At 54.9% G+C, this 22576-nt stretch overlaps 1 protein-coding gene across 1 annotated transcript in view; it reads left to right on the top strand.

The window, feature by feature from the left end:
* The first annotated feature begins 350 nt into the window (after positions 1–350).
* arhgef2b (rho/rac guanine nucleotide exchange factor (GEF) 2b) overlaps positions 351–22576 on the top strand; it is a 281563-nt gene continuing 259337 nt past the window's right edge. Inside the window, exons 1-3 of the mRNA XM_072490452.1 lie at positions 351–448; positions 5865–6009; positions 16705–16814. Coding sequence (XP_072346553.1) covers positions 403–448; positions 5865–6009; positions 16705–16814 — 301 coding nt within the window. The 5' untranslated portion in view covers positions 351–402. The remainder of the gene's footprint in view (positions 449–5864; positions 6010–16704; positions 16815–22576) is intronic.

Below are 22576 nucleotides of genomic sequence, written 5' to 3'. Positions count from 1 at the left end.
CCTGCTTACCCATTCCCCTCCCTCTCCCCCCCTCCTTCTCTGCCCCCTCCCCTCCTGCTTACCCATTCCCCTCCCTCTCCCCCAATTCTCTTCCATCACTTCTCTCGTGTGGGAGCTGAACGTGCCTTGGGAGGGCCTGAGGCGATTGGGGGGCGCTGCAGAAACAGTGAACAGTGGAGGGGGGGGGGGGCGTTTGCGCTGCAAGGCCCGGGAGAGACGCAACAGCGCCTCTGCTGGTGGGGAGATTACCACGTGACATGTTTACATTGGATGTCTACATGAAATAAGATGGGAACAGTCGAGGCTGGCTGGATGGAAGATATTTTGATAAATATAGCTGACTGGGACGGCCAGTATTAAAATGTGTTGTTTTCCCGGTTACAGCAACTGAAGTCAGCCCAGATGAAGAATAACTCAGCTTTACAGAATGTCTCCATGAGGCATAAAGGTATGTTACTGCGGCCTACCCTGAGGTGGACTCAGGGAGCAGGACAGGGGCGCGTTGGACGGTACATGGTGTAGTAGGCCACGACCTCCTCAGGGGGTCACGTCCTCTTCAGGGGGTCACGACCTCCTCAGGGAGTCACGACCTTCTCGGGGGTCAAGGCCTCCCCAATGGGTCACGATCCCCTCAGGGGGTCACGGCCTCCTGGGTGTCATGCTGGTGAAGGCCCAGGCATCAGGTGGGGGGGGCAGGGGTCACAGAGGGCCCCTGGTGGCTCGATGGGGCCTATTCCACAGGCCTTCAGCATTGGCAGAGCTCTCGTCCCAGGGAGGGTGACGGAGCAAAATCAGAGGGAGGGTCAGCTTCTGTGCTTCGGGCCCTCGGCCCTCACTTACTCTGCCCCCTTCTCCCCTGCCCCTGTGGGAGCGAGTCCCACATTCTCCTCACTCCCCGCGGGAGCGAGTCCCACATTCTCCCCAATCCCTGTGGGAGCGAGTCCCACATTCTCCCCACTCCCCGTGGGAGCGAGTCCCACATTCTCCCCCACTCCCTGTGGGAGCGAATCCCACATTCTCCCCACTCCCCGTGGGACCGAGTCCCACATTCTCCCCCACTCCCCGCGGGAGCGAGTCCCACATTCTCCCCACTCCCTGTGGGAGCGTGTCCCACATTCCCCCCCACTCCCTGTGGGAGCGAGTCCCACATTCTCCCCACTCCCCGTGAGAGCGAGTCCCACATTCTCCCCAACTCCCTGTGAGAGTCAGTCCCACATTCTCCCCCACTCCCCGTGGGAGCGAGTCCCACATTCTCCCCACTCCCTGTGGGAGCGAGTCCCACATTCTCCCCCACTCCCTGTGGGAGCGAGTCCCACATTCTCAACCACTCCCCGTGGAAGCGAGTCCCACATTCTACCCCACTCCCCGTGGGAGCGAGTCCCACATTCTCCACACTCCCCGTGGGGACCGAGTCCCACATTCTCCCCACTCCCCGTGGGAGCGAGTCCCACATTCTCCCCCACTCCCTGTGGGAGCGAGTCCCACATTCTCCCCCCTCCCCGTAGGAGCGAGTCCCACATTCTCCCCACTCCCCGTGGGAGCGAGTCACACATTCTCCCCACTCCCCGCGGGAGCGAGTCCCACATTTTCCACCACTCCCTGTGGGAGCGAGTCCCACATTCTCCCCCACTCCCTGTGGGAGCGAGTCCCACATTTTCCACCACTCCCTGTGGGAGCGAGTCCCACATTCTCCCCCCACTCCCTGTGGGAGCGAGTTCCACATTCTTCCCCACTCCCCGTGGGAGCGAGTCCCACATTCTCCCCCACTCCCTGTGGGAACGAGTCCCACATTCTCCCCCACTCCCCGTGGGAGCGAGTCCCACATTCTCCCCCACTCCCTGTGGGAACGAGTCCCACATTCTCCCCCACTCCCTGTGGGAGCAAGTCCCACATTCTCCCCCACTACCTGAGGGAGCGAGTCCCACATTCTCCCCCACTCCCTGTGGGAGCGAGTCCCACATTCTCCCCCACTCCCTGTGGGAGCAAGTCCCACATTCTCCCCCCACTACCTGAGGGAGCGAGTCCCACATTCTCCCCCACTCCCTGTGGGAGCGAGTCCCACATTCTCCCCCACTCCCTGTGGGAGCAAGTCCCACATTCTCCCCACTCCCCTGAGGGAGCAAGTCCCTCATTCTCCCCCCACTCCCTGTGGGAGCGAGTTCCACATTCTTCCCACTCCCTGAGGGAGCGAGTTCCACATTCTCCCCCACTCCCTGTGGGAGCGAGTCCCACATTCTCCCCACTCCCTGAGGGAGCGAGTCTCACATCCTCACCCACTCCCTGTGGGAACGAGTCCCACATTCCCCCCACTCCCCATGGGAGCGAGTCCCACATTCTCCCCACTCCCCGTGGGACCGAGTCCCACATTCTCCCCACTCCTCGTGGGAGCGAGACCCACATTCTCCCCATTCCCCGTGGGAGCGAGTCCCACATTCTCCCCCACTCCCTGTGGGAGCGAGTCCCCACATTCTCCCCACTCCCTGAGGGAGCGAGTTCCACATTCTCCCCCACTCCCTGTGGGAGCGAGTCCCACATTCTCCCCACTCCCTGAGGGAGCGAGTCCCACATTCTCCCCACTCCCCGTGGGAGCAAGACCCACATTCTCCCCCACTCCCCGTGGGAGCGAGTCCCACATTCTCCCCACTCCCTGAGGGAGTGAGTCCCACATTCTCCCCCACTCCCTGAGGGAGCGAGTCCCACATTCTCCCCCCACTCCCCGTGGGAGCGAGTCCCACATTCTCCCCCACTCCCCGTGGGAGCGAGTCCCACATTCTTCCCCACTCCCTGTGGGAGCGAGTCCCACATTCTCCCCCACTCCCTGTGGGAGTCAGTCCCACATTCTCCCCACTCCCCGTGGGAGCGAGTCCCACATTCTCCCCACTCCCTGTGGGAGCGAGTCCCACATTCTCCCCCACTCCCTGTGGGAGCGAGTCCCACATTCACCCCACTCCCTGTGGGAGCGAGTCCCACATTGTCCCCCACTCCCCGTGGGAGCGAGTCCCACATTCTCCCCCACTCCATCTGGAAGCGAGTCCCACATTCTCCCCCACTCCCTGTGGGAGCGAGTCCCACATTCTCCCCCACTCCCCGTGGGAGCGAGTCCCACATTCTCCCCCACTCCCTGTGGGAGCGAGTCCCACATTCTCCCCCACTCCCCGTGGGAGCGAGTCCCACATTCTCCCCCACTCCCCGTGGGAGCCACCACATTCTCCCCACTCCCTGTGGGAGCGAGTCCCACATTCTCCCGCACTCCCTGAGGGAGCGAGTCCCACATTCTCCCCCACTCCCCGTGGGAGCCACCACATTCTCCCCCACCCCCATCGTTGCATCTCTTCCCATGATGCCATCTTCAACACCAACACTTGCTGACATGTCGGCCATTTTCCTGGACCCAGATTCCCCACCCCCTTCTGCTCCTCCCCAGGGTGATTGACAGGGCCCTCAATCGGGTCCGCTCTATCTCTCCGGCCTCTGTCGACCCCCTTCCGCCAACCCCTCCCATTTCCTCTAGGATATCCTGCTCCAACCTTCCATTGCTCCCAGCACCTCAACCCCCCCCCCCACTCCCCCCCTTCCCACCGGAAGTTCCCTTCTGCAACACCTCCCCCTTTACCCCCTCCCTGACCAAGGCCGCAAACACTCCTTTCAGGTTAAGCTGCGTCTCACTTGCACCTCCTTCAGTTTGGGTCGCCTGTCCTCGCTGCTCCCCAGTGCGGCCTCCTCCACATCGGGAGGGCCTGAACGCAGACTGGGCGCCCGCTTTCCGAACATCTTCTCTCAGGCCTCAAGCAAGACCCCCGCCCTTCCTGTCGCTCCCCCGTTTTAACCCAGCACCTCGCCCTCGTGTCAATCCTCGGCCTGCTGTAACGCTCCGGTGAAGCCCAACACAAGGTCCACTTGGGCACGTCACAGCGCTCCAAACTCTGACCTTTCTCCTACAACTTAACCCCCTTTTTTTTTTTTTAAAACATCCCATACATTTATTGTCCCAATGCAAAAAAAACCTCCCTTCCCTTCCCCCGCTGGGCCAAGTGTCACTTGTTCCTGGTTTCAATCTCTCCCAGCTCCCACCAATCGCTGATCCTCTGCTCTGTGCCTCCCAGTCTTGTACACATTTTCCCCTCTTTAGTTCAGAACAAGAGACCTCCTGACTTGAGACGTTAAATGTTTCTCCCTCCCTCCAGACGCTGCCAGACATGCCGGGTTTTTTCTGGCATGTTCTGTTTAGGTTCCCAGCGTCCGCTCCATTTTGCTTTTCAGATCAACGGGATGTTGTCCGTGATTCAGTCTCTTGTCATTCCCGGGAGTGTTGAGATTCCTTGGGGTTTTGTCCATCCGAGGCTCCGAGGGCCTGGAGCCCCTCCTGCCTGCCTGGGGTAGCAGTGGGTTAGCACTACTGCCGCACGGTGCCGGGGACCCGGGTTCGATTCCGGCCTGGGGTCACTGTCTGTGCGGAGTCTGCACATCCTCCCCGTGTGTGCGTGGGTTTCCTCCGGGTGCTCCGGTTTCCTCCCACAGTCCAAAGATGTGCAGGTGAGGTGGATTGGCCGTAATAAATTGCCCTTAGTGTCCAAAGATGTGCAGGTTAGGTGGATTGGCCGTGCTAAATTGCCCCTTAGTGTCCAAAGATGTACAGGTTGGGTGGATTGGCCGTGCTAAATTGTCCCTTAGTGTCCAAAGATGTGAGGGTTAGGGGGATTAGCCGTGCTAAATTGCCCCTTAGTGTCCAAAGATGTGCAGGTTAGGTGGATTGGCCGTGCTAAATTGTCCTAGTGTCCAAAGATGTACAGGTTAGGTGGATTGGCCGTGCTAAATTGCCCTTAGTGTCCAAAGATGTGCAGGTTAGGTGGATTGACCGTGCTAAATTGCCCCTTAGTGTCCAAAGATGTGCAGGTTAGGTGGATTGGCCGTGCTAAATTGCCCCTTAGTGTCCAAAGATGTGCAGGTTAGGTGGATTGGCCGTGCTAAATTGTCCCTTAGTGTCCAAAGATGTACAGGTTAGGTGGATTGGCCGTGCTAAATTGTCCCTTAGTGTCCAAAGATGTGCAGGTTAGGTGGATTGGCCGTGCTAAATTGCCCCTTAGTGTCCAAAGATGTGCAGGTTAGGTGGATTGGCCGTGCTAAATTGCCCCTTAGTGTCCAAAGATGTGCAGGTTAGGTGGATTGGCCGTGCTAAATTGTCCCTTCGTGTCCAAAGATGTACAGGTTAGGTGGATTGGCCGTGCTAAATTGCCCTTAGTGTCCAAAGATGTGCAGGTTAGGTGGATTGGCCGTGCTAAATTGCCCTTAGTGTCCAAAGATGTGTAGGTTAGGTGGATTGGCCGTGCTAAGTTGTCCCTTAGTGTCCAAAGATGTGCAGGTTAGGTGGATTGACCGTGCTAAATTGTCCCTTAGTGTCCAAAGATGTGCAGGTTAGGTGGATTGGCCGCGCTAAATTGTCCCTCAGTGTCCAAAGATGTGCAGGTTAGGTGGATTGGCCGCGCTAAATTGTCCCTCAGTGTCCAAAAGGTTAGGTGGGGTTACTGGGTTACGGGGATTGGGCCGAGGTTGGAGGCTATTTCGGAGGGTCGGTGCCGGCTCGATGGGCCGAATGGGCCTCCTTCTGCACTGTAGGAATCCTGTGATGCCTCTCTCTCCTCCCCTTCCCTGAGTGTGATGTTCCCTCTCTCTCTCTCTCTCCTCCCCTTCCCTGACTGTGATGTTCCCTCTCTCTCTCTCTCTCTCCTCCCCTTCCCTGACTGTGATGTTCCCTCTCTCTCTCTCTCTCTCCTCCCCTTCCCTGACTGTGATGTTCCCTCTCTCTCTCTCTCTCCTCCCCTTCCCTGACTGTGATGTTCCCTCTCTCTCCCTCTCTCTCTCGCCAGCACCGCTGGGCCGCGAGCGACCGAACTCCGCCATCTATCCGTCCGACAGCTTCCGCCAATCGCCGCTCTTCTCGCAGCTGGGATCTCGGAGAGGCAGGGCAGCCTTACAGTCGCTCTCCAAGAGCGTCTCGACGAATAACATCGGGTAAGAGGCGACAGCGTGAGGAACTGGAGCAGGTGGCGACCATTCTAGCGTCTATTAACAGGGGGCTTAAGTTTAAGAGCCGCGGGGTTATGCTGCAACTGTGCATGACCCTGGTGAGACCACATTTGGAGTATTGTGTGCAGTTCTGGTCTCCTCATTATAGGAAGGACGTGGAAGAGTTGTAAAGAGTGCAAAGGAGATTTACCAGGATGCTGCCTGGACTGGAGGGTAGATCTTATGAGGAAAGATTGAGGGAGCGAGAGCTTTTCTCATTGGAGCGGAGGAGGATGAGAGGCGACTTAATAGAGGTTTATAAGATGATGAGGGGGATAGATAGAGTGGACGTTCAAAGACTATTTTCTCGGGTGGATGTAGCTGTTACAAGGGGGCACAACTGTAAGATTCAGGGTGGGAGATATAGGAGGGATGTCCGAGGTAGGTTCTTTACTCAGAGAGTGGTTAGGGTCTGGAATGGACTGCCTGCTGTGATAGTGGAGTCGGACACTTTGGGAACTTTCGAGCGGTTATTGGATAGGCACATGGAGCTCACCAGAATGACAGGGAGTGGGATAGCTCGATCTTGGTTTCGGACAAAGCCCGGCACAACATTGAGGGCCGAAGGGCCTGTTCCGTGCTGTACTGTTCTATTCGGCCCATCGGGGTGTCTAATCCCATCCAGGCTGATCCAGGCCAGGCCTTCGCCTCCATTTTCTCCGCCTGCTCCCCTCCCCCACCCCCCTGCCTGCTCCCCCCCCCCACACCCCCCCCCCCCCTACACCCCCCTCCCCCCGTCCACCCACCCCACACCCCTTCATTCCCCGACAGACAGTGATTCCAGATGTGTAGGCCCAACTGCGGACAGTTATTCCAGATGTGGAGGCCAAACTGCGGACGGTTATTCCAGATGTGGAGGCCAAACTGCGGACGGTTACTCCAGACGTGGAGGCCAAACTGCGGACGGTTATTCCAGATGTGGAGGCCAAACTGCGGACGGTTATTCCAGGTGTGGAGGCCAAACTGCGGACGGTTATTCCAGATGTGGAGGCCAAACTGCGGACGGTTATTCCAGATGTGGAGGGCAAACTGTGGGTGGTTATTCCAGATGTGGAGGCCAAACTGCGGACAGTTATTCCAGATGTGGAGGCCAAACTGCAGACAGTTGTTCCAGATGTGGCCTCCACAAAAGTCCCTTACAACTGGAGCGAGATTTCTCTATTCCTCTGCTCCAAATGCTTTGCGATTGGCCTGACTAATTGCTGGATAAGGGGAGGCAGCGGGGTAACGGTATTGTCGCTAGACCGAGTAATCCAGAGGCCCAGGGTAACGCTTCAGGGAACCCGCGTTGAATCCCACCGCGGCAGATGGTAAACTTGGGATTCAACAAAAAATCTGGAATTAAAACTCAAAATGACGATCGTGAATCCGATTGTCGGAATAACCCATCTGGCTCACCGACGTCCTTTCGGGAAGGAAATCTGCCGTCCTTACCTGGTCTGGCCTACATGTGACTCCAGATCCTCAGCAATCTCTCCCCCCCCCCCCCCCCAGCTGCCACTGTTGTTGCACACTCACACATATTTCTGTGCAGCCTCTCTATCCTCCCCAGAGCTTACCTTCCCACCCAATGTGGTATTGACAATATTGAATTCTTTACCCACCAGTCTGGCCTCAATAAAACTCGAGATGGATTTGTAGGTACAGTATTATTTATTTTAACCGACTTGCAAGGCTGACTCGCTTCACAGAGATTCAGAACACAGAAGCCGTCTCCTGGAACCCTAGAACCGAGTGAGGTCGGAGACAAAGAGATCTCTGCAAATACATTCAAATGGCATCAAGTTTCACATACAGATTCCCATCGGTCATCCTATACCCCTCCTGACCTGGCCATACATCCTGATTGGCTCACTTCGCATCCCTTAACCCTGGGCCTCTTGTTACCCAGCATCCTTTTCCCCATCCTCCTCGCCATGCTTTCTGAATCCCTTTGTCCTTTGTGAACTCACTGCTATTAGACTGGCCCACATCTACATTACTGTAACTAATATTTGAACTGACTATTTTATATCACATTCGTTTGTTCAATTCCTCAGTAACGTCAACCCATTTATCGTCTCTTTGTCCGTCATTGATTATTCATTGTAGATCGCTGAGACCCCACACGGCACTCCAATGCCAACTTTGCCTCGTTCATGCCCGCTCTTTCTTCTTTGCCCATTAACCAGTGGAATGTTCGAAGTCCCATTATAACCGATGCCGGCATTTTTCCGAGAACGTAGGCCAGGTTAGATTGGGAGAGGGGAGTGTGCAGCGGGACCTGGGTGTCCTTGTGCACCAGTCGCTGAAGGTAAGCTGCAGGTGCAGCAGGCGGTAAAGAAGGCGAATGGTATGTTGGCCTTCATTGCGAGAGGATTCGAGTACAGGACAGGGATGTGTTGCTGCGATTGGACAAGGCCTTGGTGAGGCCACACCTGGAGTATTGTGGGCAGTTTTGGTCTCCTTCTCTGAGGAAGGATGTTCTTGCTCTCGAGGGAGAGCAGCGAAGGTTTACCAGACTGATTCCAGGGATGGCGAGACTGTCACATGAGGAGAGATTGACTCGGTTGGGATTGTTCTCGCTGGAGTTCAGAACAATGAGGGGGATCTCGGAGAGACATATAAAATTCTAACGGGACTGGACAGGGTCGATGCAGGGAAGATGTTTCCGATGGTGGGTGTGTCCAGAACCAGGGGCGAAATTCTCCCGAAACGGCGCGATGTCCGCCGACTGGCGCCCAAAACGGCGCCAATCAGACGGGCATCGCGCCGCCCCAAAGGTGCGGAATGCTCCGCATCTTGGGGGGCCGAGCCCCAACATTGAGGGGCTAGGCCGGCGCCGGAGGAATTTCCGCCCCGCCAGCTGGCGCGGAAATGACATCTCCGGGCGGCGCATGCGCAGGATCATCAGCGGCCGCTGACAGTTTCCCGCGCGTGCGCAGTGGAGGGAGTCTCTTCCGCCTCCGCCATGGTGGAGACCGCGGCGGAGGTGGAAGGGAGAGAGTGCCCCCACGGCACAGGCCCGCCCGCGGATTGGTGGGCCCCGATCGCGGGCCAGGCCACCGTGGGGGCACCCCCCGGGGCCAGATCGCCCCGCGCCCCCCTCAGGACCCCGGAGCCCGCCCGCGCCGCCTTGTCCCGCCGGTAAGGTAGGTGGTTTAATCCACGCCGGCGGGACAGGCAATTTATCGGCGGGACTTCGGCCCATCCGGGCCGGAGAATCGCCGGGGGGGGGCCCGCCAACCGGCGCGGCCGATTCCCGCCCCCCGCCGAATATCCGGTACCGGAGACTTCGGCAACCGGCGGGGGCGGGATTCACGGCAGCCAACGGCGATTCTCCAACCCGGCGGGGGGTCGGAGAATCTCGCCCCTGGGGTCACAGCCTGAGGATTCAGAGTAAACCATTTCAGAAAGAGATAAGGAGACATTTCTTCACACAAAGAGTGGTGAACCTGTGGAATTTACACAGAGTAAAGCTCCCTCTACTCTGTCCCCATCAAACACTCCCAGGACAGGTACAGCACGGGGTTAGATACAGAGTAAACCTCCCTCTACACTGTCCCCATCAAACACTCCCAGGACAGGTACAGCACGGGGTTAGATACAGAGTAAAGCTCCCTCTACACTGTCCCCATCAAACACTCCCAGGACAGGTATAGCACGGGGTTAGATACAGAGTAAAGCTCCCTCTACTCTGTCCCCATCGAACACTCCCAGGACAGGTACAGCAAGGGGTTAGATACAGAGGAAAGCTCCCTCTACACTGTTCCCATCAAACACTCCCAGGACAGGGAGAGCACGGGGTTAGATCCAGAGTAAAGCTCCCTCCACACTGTCCCCATCAAACACTCCCAGGACAGGGAGAGCACGGGGTTAGATACAGAGTAAAGCTCCCTCCACACTGTCCCCATCAAACACTCCCAGGACAGGTACAGCACGGGGTTAGATACAGAGTAAAGCTCCCTCCACACTGTCCCCATCAAACACTCCCAGGACAGGTACAGCACGGGGTTAGATACAGAGTAAAGCTCCCTCCACACTGTCCCCATCAAACACTCCCAGGACAGGTACAGCACGGGGTTAGATACAGAGTAAAGCTCCCTCCACACTGTCCCCATCAAACACTCCCAGGACAGGTACAGCACGGGGTTAGATACAGAGTAAAGCTCCCTCCACACTGTCCCCATCAAACACTCCCAGGACAGGTACAGCACGGGGTTAGATACAGAGTAAAGCTCCCTCCACACTGTCCCCATCAAACACTCCCAGGACAGTACAGCACGGGGTTAGACACAGAGTAAAGCTCCCTCTACTCTGTCCCCATCGAACACTCCCAGGACAGGTATAGCAAGGGGTTAGATACAGAGGAAAGCTCCCTCTACACTGTCCCCATCAAGCACTCCCAGGACAGGTACAGCACGGGGTTAGATACAGAGTAAAGCTCCCTCTACACTGTCCCCATCAAACACTCCCAGGACAGGTACAGCACGGGGTTCGATACAGAGTAAAGCTCACTCTACACTGTCCCCATCAAACACTCCCAGTATAAGTACAGCACGGGGTTAGATAGAGATTAAAGCTCTCTCTACACTGTCCCCATCAAACACTCCCAGGACAGGTACAGATCGGGGTTAGATACAGAGTAAAGCTCCCTTGACACTGTCCCCATCAAACACTCCCAGGACTGTTACAGTGCGGGGTTAGATACAGAGTAAATCTCCCTCTACACTGTCCCCATCAAATACTCCCAGGATAGGTACAGCACGGGGTTAGAAACAGAGTAAAGCTCCCTCTACACTGTCCCCATCAAACACTCCCAGGACAGGTACAGCACGGGGTTAGATACAGAGTAAAGCTCCCTCTACACTGTCCCCATCCAACACTCCCAGGACAGGTACAGCACGGGGTTAGATACAGAGTAAAGCTCCCTCTACACTATCCCCATCAAACACTCCCAGGGCAGGTACAGCACGGGGTTAGATACAGAGTAAAGCTCCCTCTACACTGTCCCCATCAAACACTTCCAGGACAGGTACAGCACGGGGTTAGATACAGAGTAAAGCTCCCTCTGCACTGTCCCCATCAAACACTCTCAGGACTGGCACAGCACGGGGTTAGATACAGAGTAAAGCTCCCTCTACACTGTCCCCATCAAACACTCCCAGGACAGGTACAGCACGGGGTTAGATACAGAGTAAAGCTCCCTCTACACTGTCCCCATCAAACACTCCCATGACATGTACAGCACGGGGTTAGATACAGAGGAAAGCTCCCTCTACACTGTCCCCATCAAACACACCACGGACAGGTACAGCACGGGGTTAGATACAGAGTAAAGCTCCCTCTACACTGTCCCCATCAAACACTCCCAGGACAGGTACAGCACGGGGTTAGATACAGAGTAAAGCTCCCTCTTCACTGTCCCCATCAAACATTTCCAGGACAGGTACAGCACGGGGTTAGATACAGAGTAAAGCTCCCTCTACACTGTCCCCATCAAACACTCCCATGACAGGTACAGCACGGGGTTCGATACAAAGTAAAGCTCCCTCTACACAGTCCCCATCAAACACTCCCAGGACAGGTACAGCACGGGGTTAGATACAGAGTAATACTCCCTCTACACTGTCCCCATCAAACACTCCCAGGACAGGTATAGCACGGGGTTAGATACAGAGTAAAGCTCCCTCTGCACTGTCCCCATCAAACACTCCCAGGACAGGTACAGCACGGGGTTAGAAACAGAGTAAAGCTCCCTCTACACTGTCCCCATCAAACACTCCCAGGGCAGGTACAGCACGGGGTTAGATGCAGAGTAAAGCTCCCTCTACACTGTCCCCATCAAACACTCCCAGGACAGGTACAGCACGGGGTTAGATACAGAGTAAAGCTCCCTCTACACTGTCCCCATCAAACACTCCCAGGACAGTTACAGCACAGGGTTAGATACAGAGTAAAGCTCCCTCTACACTGTCCCCATCAAACACTCCCAGGACAGGTACAGCACGGGGTTAGATACAGAGTAAATCTCCCTCTACACTGTCCCCATCAAACACTCCCAGGACAGATACAGCACGGGGTTAGATACAGAGTAAAGCTCCCTCTACACTGTCCCCATCAAACACTCCCAGGACAGGTACAGCACGGGGTTAGATACAGAGTAAAGCTCCCTCTACACTGTCCCCATCAAACAGTCGCTGGACACGTACAGCACGGGGTTAGATACAGAGTAAAGCTCCCTCTACACTGTCCGCATCAAACACTCCCAGGACAGATACAGCACGGTATTAGATACAGAGTAAAGCTCCCTCTTCACTGTCCCCATCAAACACTCCCAGGACAGGTACACCACGGGGTTAGATACAGAGTAAAGCTCCCTCTACACTGTCCGCATCAAACACTCCCAGGACAGATACAGCACGGTGTTAGATACAGAGTAAAGCTCCCTCTTCACTGTCCCCATCAAACACTCCCAGGACAGGTACAGCACGGGGTTAGATACAGAGTAAAGCTCCCTCTACACTGTCCCCATCAAACACTCCCAGGACAGGTACAGCACGGGGTTAAGAACAAAGAACACAGAAAATTACCGCAGGAACAAGCCCTTTGCCCTCCCAGCCTGCGCCGATCCAGATCCTTTATCTAAACCTGTCGCCTATTTTCCAAGGATCTACTTCCCTCTGTTCCCTGCCTGTTCATATATCTGTCTAGATACATCTTAAATGATGCTATCGTGCCCGCCTCTACCACCTCCGCCGGCAAAGCGTTCCAGGCACCCACCACTCTCTGCGTAAAAAACTTTCCACGCACATCTCCCTTAAACTTTCCCCCTCTCACCTTGAAATCGTGACCCCTTGTAATTGACACCCACACTCTTGGAAAAAGCTTGTTGCTATCCACCCTGTCCATACCTCTCATAATTTTGTAGACCTCAATCAGATCCCCCCTCAACCTCCGTCTTTCTAATGAAAATAATGCTAATCTACTCAACCTTTCTTCATAGCTAGCACCCTCCATACCAGGCAACACCCTGGTGAACCTCCTCTGCACCGTCTCTAAAGCATCCACATCCTTCTGGTAATGTGGCGACCAGAACTGCACGCAGTATTCCAAATGAGGCCTAACCAAAGTCCTACTCAACTGTAACATGACCTGCCGACTCTTGTACTCATTACCCCGTCCGATGAAGACAAGCATGCTGTATGCCTGCTTGACCACTCTATCGACCTGCGTTGCCACCTTCAGGGTACAATGGACCTGAACTCCCAGATCTCTCTGCACATCAATTTTCCCCAGGACTCTTCCATTGACCGGATAGTCCGCTCTTGAATTAGATTTTCCAAAATGCATCACCTCGCATTTGCCTGGATTGAACTCCATCTGCCATTTCTCTGACCAACTCTCCAATCTATCTATATTCTGCTGTATTCTCTGACAGTCCTCCTCGCTATCTGCAACTCCACCAATCTTAGTATCATCTGCAAACTTGCTAATCAGACCACCTATACCTTCGTCCAGATCATTTATGTATATCACAAACAACAGTGGTCCGAGCACGTATCCCTGTGGAACACCACTAGTCACCTTTCTCCATTTTGAGACACTCCCTTCCACTACTCTCTGTCTCCTGTTGCGCAGCCAGTTCTTTACCCATCTAGCTAGTACACCCTGAACCCCATGCAACTTCACTTTTTCCATCAACCTGCCATTTGAAACTTTGTCAAACGCCTTATTGAAGTCCATGTATATGATATCTACAGGTGTCATCAATTAACGTTGTCACTTCCTCAAGAATTCTATTGGGTTTGTAAGACATGACCTTCCCTGCACAAAACCATGCTGCCTATCACTGATAATTCTATTTTCTTCCAAATGTGAATAGATCCTACCCCTCAGTGTCTCCAACAGTTTGCCTACCACTGACGTCAAGCTCACAGGTCTATAATTCCCTGGATTATCCCTGCTACCCTTCTTAAACAAAGGGACAACATTAGCAATTCTCCAATCCTCCGGGACCTCACCTGTGCTCCAGGATGCTGCAAAGATATCTGTTAAGGCCCCAGCTATTTCGTCCCTCGCTTCCCTCAGAAACCTGGGATCGATCCCATCCGGACCTGGGGACTTGTCCACCTTAATGTCTTTTAGAATACCGAAACCTTCCCCCTTCCTTATGCCGACTTGACCTAGAGTATTTAAACATCCATCCTTAGCCTCAACATCCGTCATGTCCCTCTCCTTGGTGAACACCGATGCAAAGTACTCATTAAGAATCTCACCCATTTCCTCTGACTCCACGCATAAATTCCCTCTTTTGTCTCTGAGTGGGCCAATCCTTTCTCTAGTTACCCTCTTGCTCCTTATATACGAATAAAAGGTTTTGGGATTTTCCTTAACCCAGTTAGCCAAAGATATTTCATGACTCCTTTTAGCCCTCTTTATTGCGCGTTTGAGATTTGTCCTACTTTCCCGATATTCCTCCAAAGCTTCATCAGTTTTAAGTCGCCTAGATCTTATGTATGCTTCCTTTTTCATCTTAGCTAGTCTCACAATTCCACCCGTCATCCATGGTTCCCTAATCTTGCCTTTTCTATCCCTCATTTTCACAGGGACATGTCTGTCCTGCACTCTAATCAACCTTTCCTTAAAAGACTCCCACATTTCCAATGTGAATTTACCCTTAAACAGCTGCTCCCAATCCACATTCCCTAGCTCCTGCCGAATTTTGTTATCCTTGGCCTTTCCCCAATTTAGCACTCTTCCTTTAGGACCACTCTCGTCTTTGTCCATGAGTATTCTAAAACTTTAGGATTTGTGATCGCTATTCCCAAAGTAATCACCGACTGAAACTTCAACCACCTGGCCGGGGTCATTCCCCAATACCAGGTCCAGTATGGCCCCTTCCCGAGTTGGACTATTTACATACTGCTCTAAAAGACTCTCCTGGATGCTCCTTACAAATTCTGCTCCATCTACGCCTCCAAAACTACATGAGTCCCATTCAATGTTGGGGAAGTTAAAATCTCCCATCACGACCACCCTATTGCTCCTACATTTTTCTATAATCTGTCTACCTCGACTTCACGCTCGCTTTTGGGAGGCCTGTAGTAAAGTCCCAACAATGTTACTGCACCCTTCCTATTTCTTAGCCCTACCCATATTGCCTCAGTGCTCGAATCCTCCATCATGCCCTCCATAATCACAGCTGTGATATCATCTCTGACCAGTAATCCAACTCCTCCACCCCTTTTACCTCCCTCTCTATCCCTCCTGAAGCATCTATACCCTGGGATATTTAGTTGCCAGTCTTGCCTTTCCCTCAACCAAGTCTCCGTAATACCAATAACATCATATTCCCAGGTACTAATCCAAGCCCTAAGTTCATCTGCCTTACCTGCTACACTTTTCGCATTGAAACAAATGCACATCAGACCACCTGTCCCTTAGCGTTCATCAACTCTTCCCTGTCTACTCTTCCCCAATAAACATTGAGTTTATTATCTGGTACCTCACTGGCTTTAGTTGCTGCCTCTTTACTGACCTCGAACTTCCTAATCTGGTTCCCATCCCCCTGCCACATTAGTTTAAAACCTCCCCAACAGTGTTAGCAAAAGCACCCCCTCGGAGTCCGCATTGGTTCCAGTCCTGCCCAGGTGGAGACCATCCGATTTGTAATGGTCCCACCGCCCCCAGAACCGGTTCCAATGTCCCAAGAATCTGAACCCTTCCCTCCTGCACCATCTCTCAAGCCACGTATTCATTCTGACTATTCATGAATTTCTACTCTGACTGTCTCGTGGCACTGGTAGCAATCCTGAGATTACTACCTTTGAGGTCCTACTTTTTAACTTATCTCCTAACTCCCTAAATTCTGATTGTAGAACCTCATCCTGTTTTTTACCTATATCGTTGGTGCCGACATGCACCACGACAACTGGCTGTTCACCCTCCCCCTTCAGTATGTCCTGCAGCCGATCTGAGACATCCCTGACCCGTGCACCCGGGAGGCAACATACCATTCGGGAGTCTCGTTTTCCACCACAGAAACGCCTGTCTACTCCCCTTACAGTTGAATCCCCTAAGACTATAGCCCTGCCAGTCTTTTTCCCGCCCTTCTGTGTAGCAGAGCCAGCCACGGTGCCATGAGCCTGGCTACTACTGCCTTCCCCTGGTAAGAAATCTCCCCCAACAGTATCCAAAACGGTATACCTGCTTTGGAGGGAGATGACCGCAGGGGACACCTGCACTGCCTTCCTGTTCTTTCTCTGCCTTTTGGTCACCCATTCCCTGTCTCCCTCACCAATCCTGATCTGCGGTGTGACCAACTCACTGAACGTGCTATCCACGTCCTCCTCAGCATCGCGGATGCTCCAACGTGAGTCCATCCGCAGCTCCAGAGCCGTCATGCGGTCTAACAGGAGCTGCAGCTGGACACACTTCCCGCACGTGAAGGAGTCGGGGGGCATCGGCCGCGTCCCTGAACTCCCACATTGAGCACGAGGAGCATAACACGGGGTTAGATACAGAGTAAAGCTCTCTAGTTCTGCAGCTTGACTGAACTCTCCCGATGCTACCAAATATTTTTACCTCACGCCATCGCTCAGTGTTGTACAAACTTTCCCACTTTCTCTCCTATCTTTTATCATGTCTTCCCATTTTTAGGAATCTGAACGATGATACGCCGCTGGGAATCCGGAGAATACTATCTCAGTCCACCGACTCACTCAACATGAGGAACCGAACACTCTCTATCGAGTCTCTGATTGATGAGGGTATGATTTTCAGAAATGGCAGCCAATCCTACACGGGGATGTTTGTGCCTATTTCACTCAATAAGGATCTCCGAACGTTCCCTGCCAATGTGTCGATCAGCAACAGGGCGTTTCCCACCTGCTCCACACTGGGCCTACCATTCCACAGGAGTCTCCTCCGGCCTACATGTCAAGGAGTCTACCCGTGTCACCTCGGAGTGAGCAGGGTACGGGACAACAGTCCCAGAGCTGGTACTGAGGGAGCGCTGCACTGTGGGAGGGTCAGTACTGAGGGAGCGCCGCACTGTCGGAGGGTCAGTACTGAGGGAGCGCCGCACAGTCGGAGGGTCAGTACTGAGGGAGCGCCGCACTGTCGGAGGGTCAGTACTGAGGGAGCAGCGCACTGTCGGAGGGTCAGTACTGAGGGAGCGTCGCACTGTCGGAGGGTCAGTGCTGAGGGAGCGCCGCACAGTCGGAGGGTCAGTACTGAGGGAGCGCCGCACAGTCGGAGGGTCAGTACTGAGGGAGCGCCGCACTGTCGGAGGGTCAGTACTGAGGGAGCGCCGCACTGTCAGAGGGTCAGTACTGAGGGAGCGCCGCACTGTGGGAGGGTCAGTACTGAGGGAGCGCCGCACTGTGGGAGGGTCAGTACTGAGGGAGCGCCGCACTGTCGGAGGGTCAGTGCTGAGGGAGTGCCGCACTGCTGGAGGGTCAGTACTGAGGGAGTGCCGCACTGCTGGAGGGTCAGTACTGAGGGAGCGCCGCACTGTGGGAGGGTCAGTACTGAGGGAGCGCCGCACTGTGGGAGGGTCAGTACTGAGGGAGCGCCGCACTGTCGGAGGGTCAGTGCTGAGGGAGTGCCGCACTGCTGGAGGGTCAGTACTGAGGGAGCGCCGCACTGTGGGAGGGTCAGTACTGAGGGAGCGCCGCACTGCTGGAGGGTCAGTACTGAGGGAGCGCCGCACTGTCGGAGGGTCAGTACTGAGGGAGTGCCGCACTGTCAGAGGGTCAGTACTGAGGGAGTGCCGCACTGTCAGAGGGTCAGTACTGAGGGAGCGCCGCACTGTGGGAGGGTCAGTACTGAGGGAGCGCCGCACTGTCAGAGGGTCAGTCCTGAGGGAGTGCCGCACTGTCGGAGAGTCAGTACTGAGGGAGCGCCGCACTGTCAGAGGGTCAGTACTGAGGGAGTGCTGCACTGTCAGAGGGTCAGTACTGAGGGAGTGCCGCATTGTCTGAGGGTCAGTACTGAGGGAGTGCCGCACTGTCAGAGGGTTAGTACTGAGGGAGTGCCGCACTGTGGGAGGGTCAGGACTGAGGGAGTGCCGCACTGTCAGAGGGTCATTACTGAGGGAGTGCCGCACTGTCGGAGAGTCAGTACTGAGGGAGCGCCGCACTGTCAGAGGGTCAGTACTGAGGGAGTGCTGCACTGTCAGAGGGTCAGTACTGAGGGAGTGCCGCATTGTCTGAGGGTCAGTACTGAGGGGGTGCCGCACTGTCGGAGGGTCAGTGCTGAGGGAGCGCTGCACTGTCAGAGGGTCAGTACTGAGGGAGCGCCGCACTGTGGGAGGGTCAGTACTGAGGGAGCGCCGCACTGTCGGAGGGTCAGTACTGAGGGAGTGCCGCACTGTCGGACGGCCAGTACTGAGGGAGCGCCGCACTGTTGGAGGGTCAGTACTGAGGGAGTGCCACACTGTCGGAGGGTCAGTACTGAGGGAGTGCCGCACTGTCGGACGGTCAGTACTGACGGAGCGCCACACTGTCAGAGGGTCAGTACTGAGGGTGCTGCACTGTCAGAGGGTCAGTACTGAGGGAGTGCTGCACTGTCAGAGGGTCAGTGCTGAGGGAATGCTGCACTATCCGACGGTCACGACTGAGGGAGCACCGCACTGTTGGACGGTCAGTACTGAGGGAGCGCCGCACTGTCGGAGGGTCAGTACTGAGGGAGTGCCGCACTGTGGGAGGGTCAGTACTGAGGGAGCGCCGCACTGTGGGAGGGTCAGTACTGAGGGAGCGCCGCAATGTCAGAGGGTCAGTACTGAGGGAGCGCCGCACTGTGGGATGGTCAGTACTAAGGGAGCGCCGCACTGTCAGAGAGTCAGTGCTGAGGGAGCGCCGCACTGTGGGAGGGTCAGTACTGAGGGAGATCCGCACTGTCGGAGGGTCAGTACTAAGGGAGCGCCACACTGTCGGAGAGTCAGTGCTGAGGGAGCGCCGCACTGTTGGAGGGTCAGTACTGAGGGAGTGCCGCACTGTGGGAGGGTCAGTACTGAGGGAGTGCTGCACTGTCAGAGGGTCAGTGCTGAGGGAGCGCCGCACTGTGGGAGGGTCAGTACTGAGGGAGTGCTGCACTGTCAGAGGGTCAGTACTGAGGGAGCACCGCACTGTCGGAGAGTCAGTACTGAGGGAGTGCTGCACTGTCAGAGGGTCAGTACTGAGGGAGTGCCGCATTTTCTGAGGGTCAGTACTGAGGGAGTGCTGCACTGTCAGAGGGTCAGTACTGAGGGAGTGCTGCACTATCCGACGGTCACGACTGAGGGAGCACCGCACTGTTGGACGGTCAGTACTGAGGGAGCGCCGCACTGTGGGAGGGTCAGTACTGAGGGAGTGTCGCACTGTCAGAGGGTCAGTGCTGAGGGAGTGCTGCACTATCCGACGGTCACGACTGAGGGAGCACCGCACTGTTGGACGGTCAGTACTGAGGGAGCGCCGCACTGTGGGAGGGTCAGTACTGAGGGAGTGCCGCACTGTGGGAGGGTCAGTACTGAGGGAGCACCGCACTGTCGGAGGGTCAGTACTGAGGGAGCGCCGCACTGTCGGAGAGTCAGTGCTGAGGGAGTGCTGCACTGTGTGAGGGTCAGTACTAAGGGAGCGCCGCACTGTCGGAGAGTCAGTGCTGAGGGAGCGCCGCACTGTGGGAGGGTCAGTGCTGAGGGAGCTCTGCACTGTGGGAGGGTCATTACTGAGGGAGCTCCGCACTGTGGGAGGGTCAGTACTGAGGGAGCGCCGCACTGTCGGAGAGTCAGTGCTGAGGGAGCGCCGCACTGTTGGAGGGTCAGTACTGAGGGAGCGCCGCACTGTCGGAGGGTCAGTGCTGAGGGAGCGCCGCACTGTCGGAGGGTCAGTACTGAGGGAGTGCCGCATTAGAACATAGAACATAGAACAATACAGCGCAGTACAGGCCCTTCGGCCCACGATGTTGCACCGAAACAAAAGCCATCTAACCTACACTATGCCATTATCATCCATATGCTTATCCAATAAACTTTTAAATGCCCTCAATGTTGGCGAGTTCACTACTGTAGCAGGTAGGGCATTCCACGGCCTCACTACTCTTTGCGTAAAGAACCTACCTCTGACCTCTGTCCTATATCTATTACCCCTCAGTTTAAAGTTATGTCCCCTCGTGCCAGCCATATCCATCCGCGGGAGAAGGCTCTCACTGTCCACCCTATCCAACCCCCTGATCATTTTGTATGCCTCTATTAAGTCTCCTCTTAACCTTCTTCTCTCCAACGAAAACAACCTCAAGTCCATCAGCCTTTCCTCATAAGATTTTCCCTCCATACCAGGCAACATCCTGGTAAATCTCCTCTGCACCCGCTCCAAAGCCTCCACGTCCTTCCTATAATGCGGTGACCAGAACTGTACGCAATACTCCAAATGCGGCCGTACCAGAGTTCTGTACAGCTGCAACATGACCTCCCGACTCCGGAACTCAATCCCTCTACCAATAAAGGCCAACACTCCATAGGCCTTCTTCACAACCCTATCAACCTGGGTGGCAACTTTCAGGGATCTATGAACATGGACACCTAGATCCCTCTGCTCATCCACACTTTCAAGAACTTTTCCATTAGCCAAATATTCCGCATTCCTGTTATTCCTTCCAAAGTGAATCACCTCACACTTCTCTACATTAAACTCCATTTGCCACCTCTCAGCCCAGCTCTGCAGCTTATCTATATCCCTCTGTAACCTGCTACATCCTTCCACACTGTCGACAACACCACCGTCTTTAGTATCGTCTGCAAATTTACTCACCCACCCTTCTGCGCCTTCCTCTAGGTCATTGATAAAAATGACAAACAGCAACGGCCCCAGAACAGATCCTTGTGGTACTCCACTTGTGACTGAACTCCATTCTGAACATTTCCCATCAACCACCACCCTCTGTCTTCTTTCAGCTAGCCAATTTCTGATCCACATCTCTAACTCACCCTCAATCCCCAGCCTCCGTATTTTTTGCAATAGCCTACCGTGGGGAACCTTATCAAACGCTTTGCTGAAATCCATATACACCACATCAACTGCTCTACCCTCGTCTACCTGTTCAGTCACCTTCTCAAAGAACTCAATAAGGTTTGTGAGGCATGCCCTACCCTTCACAAAGCCATGCTGACTATCCCTGATCATATTATTCCTATCCAGATGATTATAAATCTTGTCCCTTATAATCCCCTCCAAGACTTTACCCACTACAGACGTGAGGCTCACCGGCCTATAGTTGCCGGGGTTGTCTCTGCTCCCCTTTTTGAACAAAGGGACCACATTTGCTGTCCTCCAGTCCTCTGGCACTATTCCTGTAGCCAATGATGACATAAAAATCAAAGCCAAAGGTCCAGCAATCTCTTCCCTGGCCTCCCAGAGAATCCTAGGATAAATCCCATCAGGTCCCGGGGACTTATCTATTTTAAGCCTGTCCAGAATTGCCAACACCTCTTCCCTACGTACCTCAATGCCATCTATTCTATTAGCCTGGGGCTCAGCATTCTCCTCCACAACATTATCTTTTTCCTGAGTGAATACTGACGAAAAATATTCATTTAGTATCTCGCCTATCTCTTCAGACTCCACACACAATTTCCCATCCCTGTCCTTGACTGGTCCTACTCTTTCCCTAGTCATTCGCTTATTCCTGACATACCCATAGAAAGCTTTTGGGTTTTCCTTGATCCTTCCTGCCAAATACTTCTCATGTCCCCTCCTTGCTCGTCTGAGCTCTGTCTTTAGATCCTTCCTCGCTACCTTGTAACTATCCATCGCCCCAACCGAAACTTCACACCTCATCTTCACGCATTGTCTGAGGGTCAGTACTGAGGGAGCGCCGCACTGTGGGAGGGTCAGTACTGAGGGAGCACCGCACTGTGGGAGGGTCAGTGCTGAGGGAGTGCCGCATTGCCTGAGGGTCAGTACTGAGGGAGGTCCGCACTGTCGGAGGGTCAGTACGGAGGGAGTGCTGCACTGTCAGAGGGTCAGTACTGAGGGAGTGCCGCACTGTTGGAGGGTCAGTACTGAGGGAGTGCCACACTGTCAGAGGGTCAGTACTGAGGGAGCGCCGCACTGTCGGAGGGTCAGTACTGAGGGAGTGCCGCACTGTCGGAGGGTCAGTACTGAGGGAGCGCCACACTGGCAGAGGGTCAGCACTGAGGGAGTGTCGCACTGTCAGAGGGTCAGTACTGAGGGAGTGCCGCACTGTCAGAGGGTCAGTACTGAGGGAGTGCCGCATTGTTGGACGGTCAGTACTGAGGGAGCGCCGCACAGTGGGAGGGTCAGTGCTGAGGGAGCGCCGCACTGTGGGAGGGTCAATACTGAGGGAGCGCCACACTGTGGGAGGGTCAGCACTGAGGGAGCGCCGCACTGTGGGAGGGTCAGTGCTGAGGGAGCGCCGCACTGTGGGAGGGTCAATACTGAGGGAGCGCCACACTGTGGGAGGGTCAGCACTGAGGGAGTGCCGCACTGTGGGAGGGTCAGTACTGAGGGAGCTCCGCACTGTTGGACGGTCA

The sequence above is a fragment of the Scyliorhinus torazame genome, chromosome 26 (genome assembly GCF_047496885.1).
Source record: "Scyliorhinus torazame isolate Kashiwa2021f chromosome 26, sScyTor2.1, whole genome shotgun sequence".
NCBI classification, from domain to species: Eukaryota; Metazoa; Chordata; class Chondrichthyes; order Carcharhiniformes; family Scyliorhinidae; genus Scyliorhinus; species Scyliorhinus torazame.
Note: the sequence above shows the minus strand (reverse complement) of the source record. Positions and strands in the feature narration are given on the sequence as shown.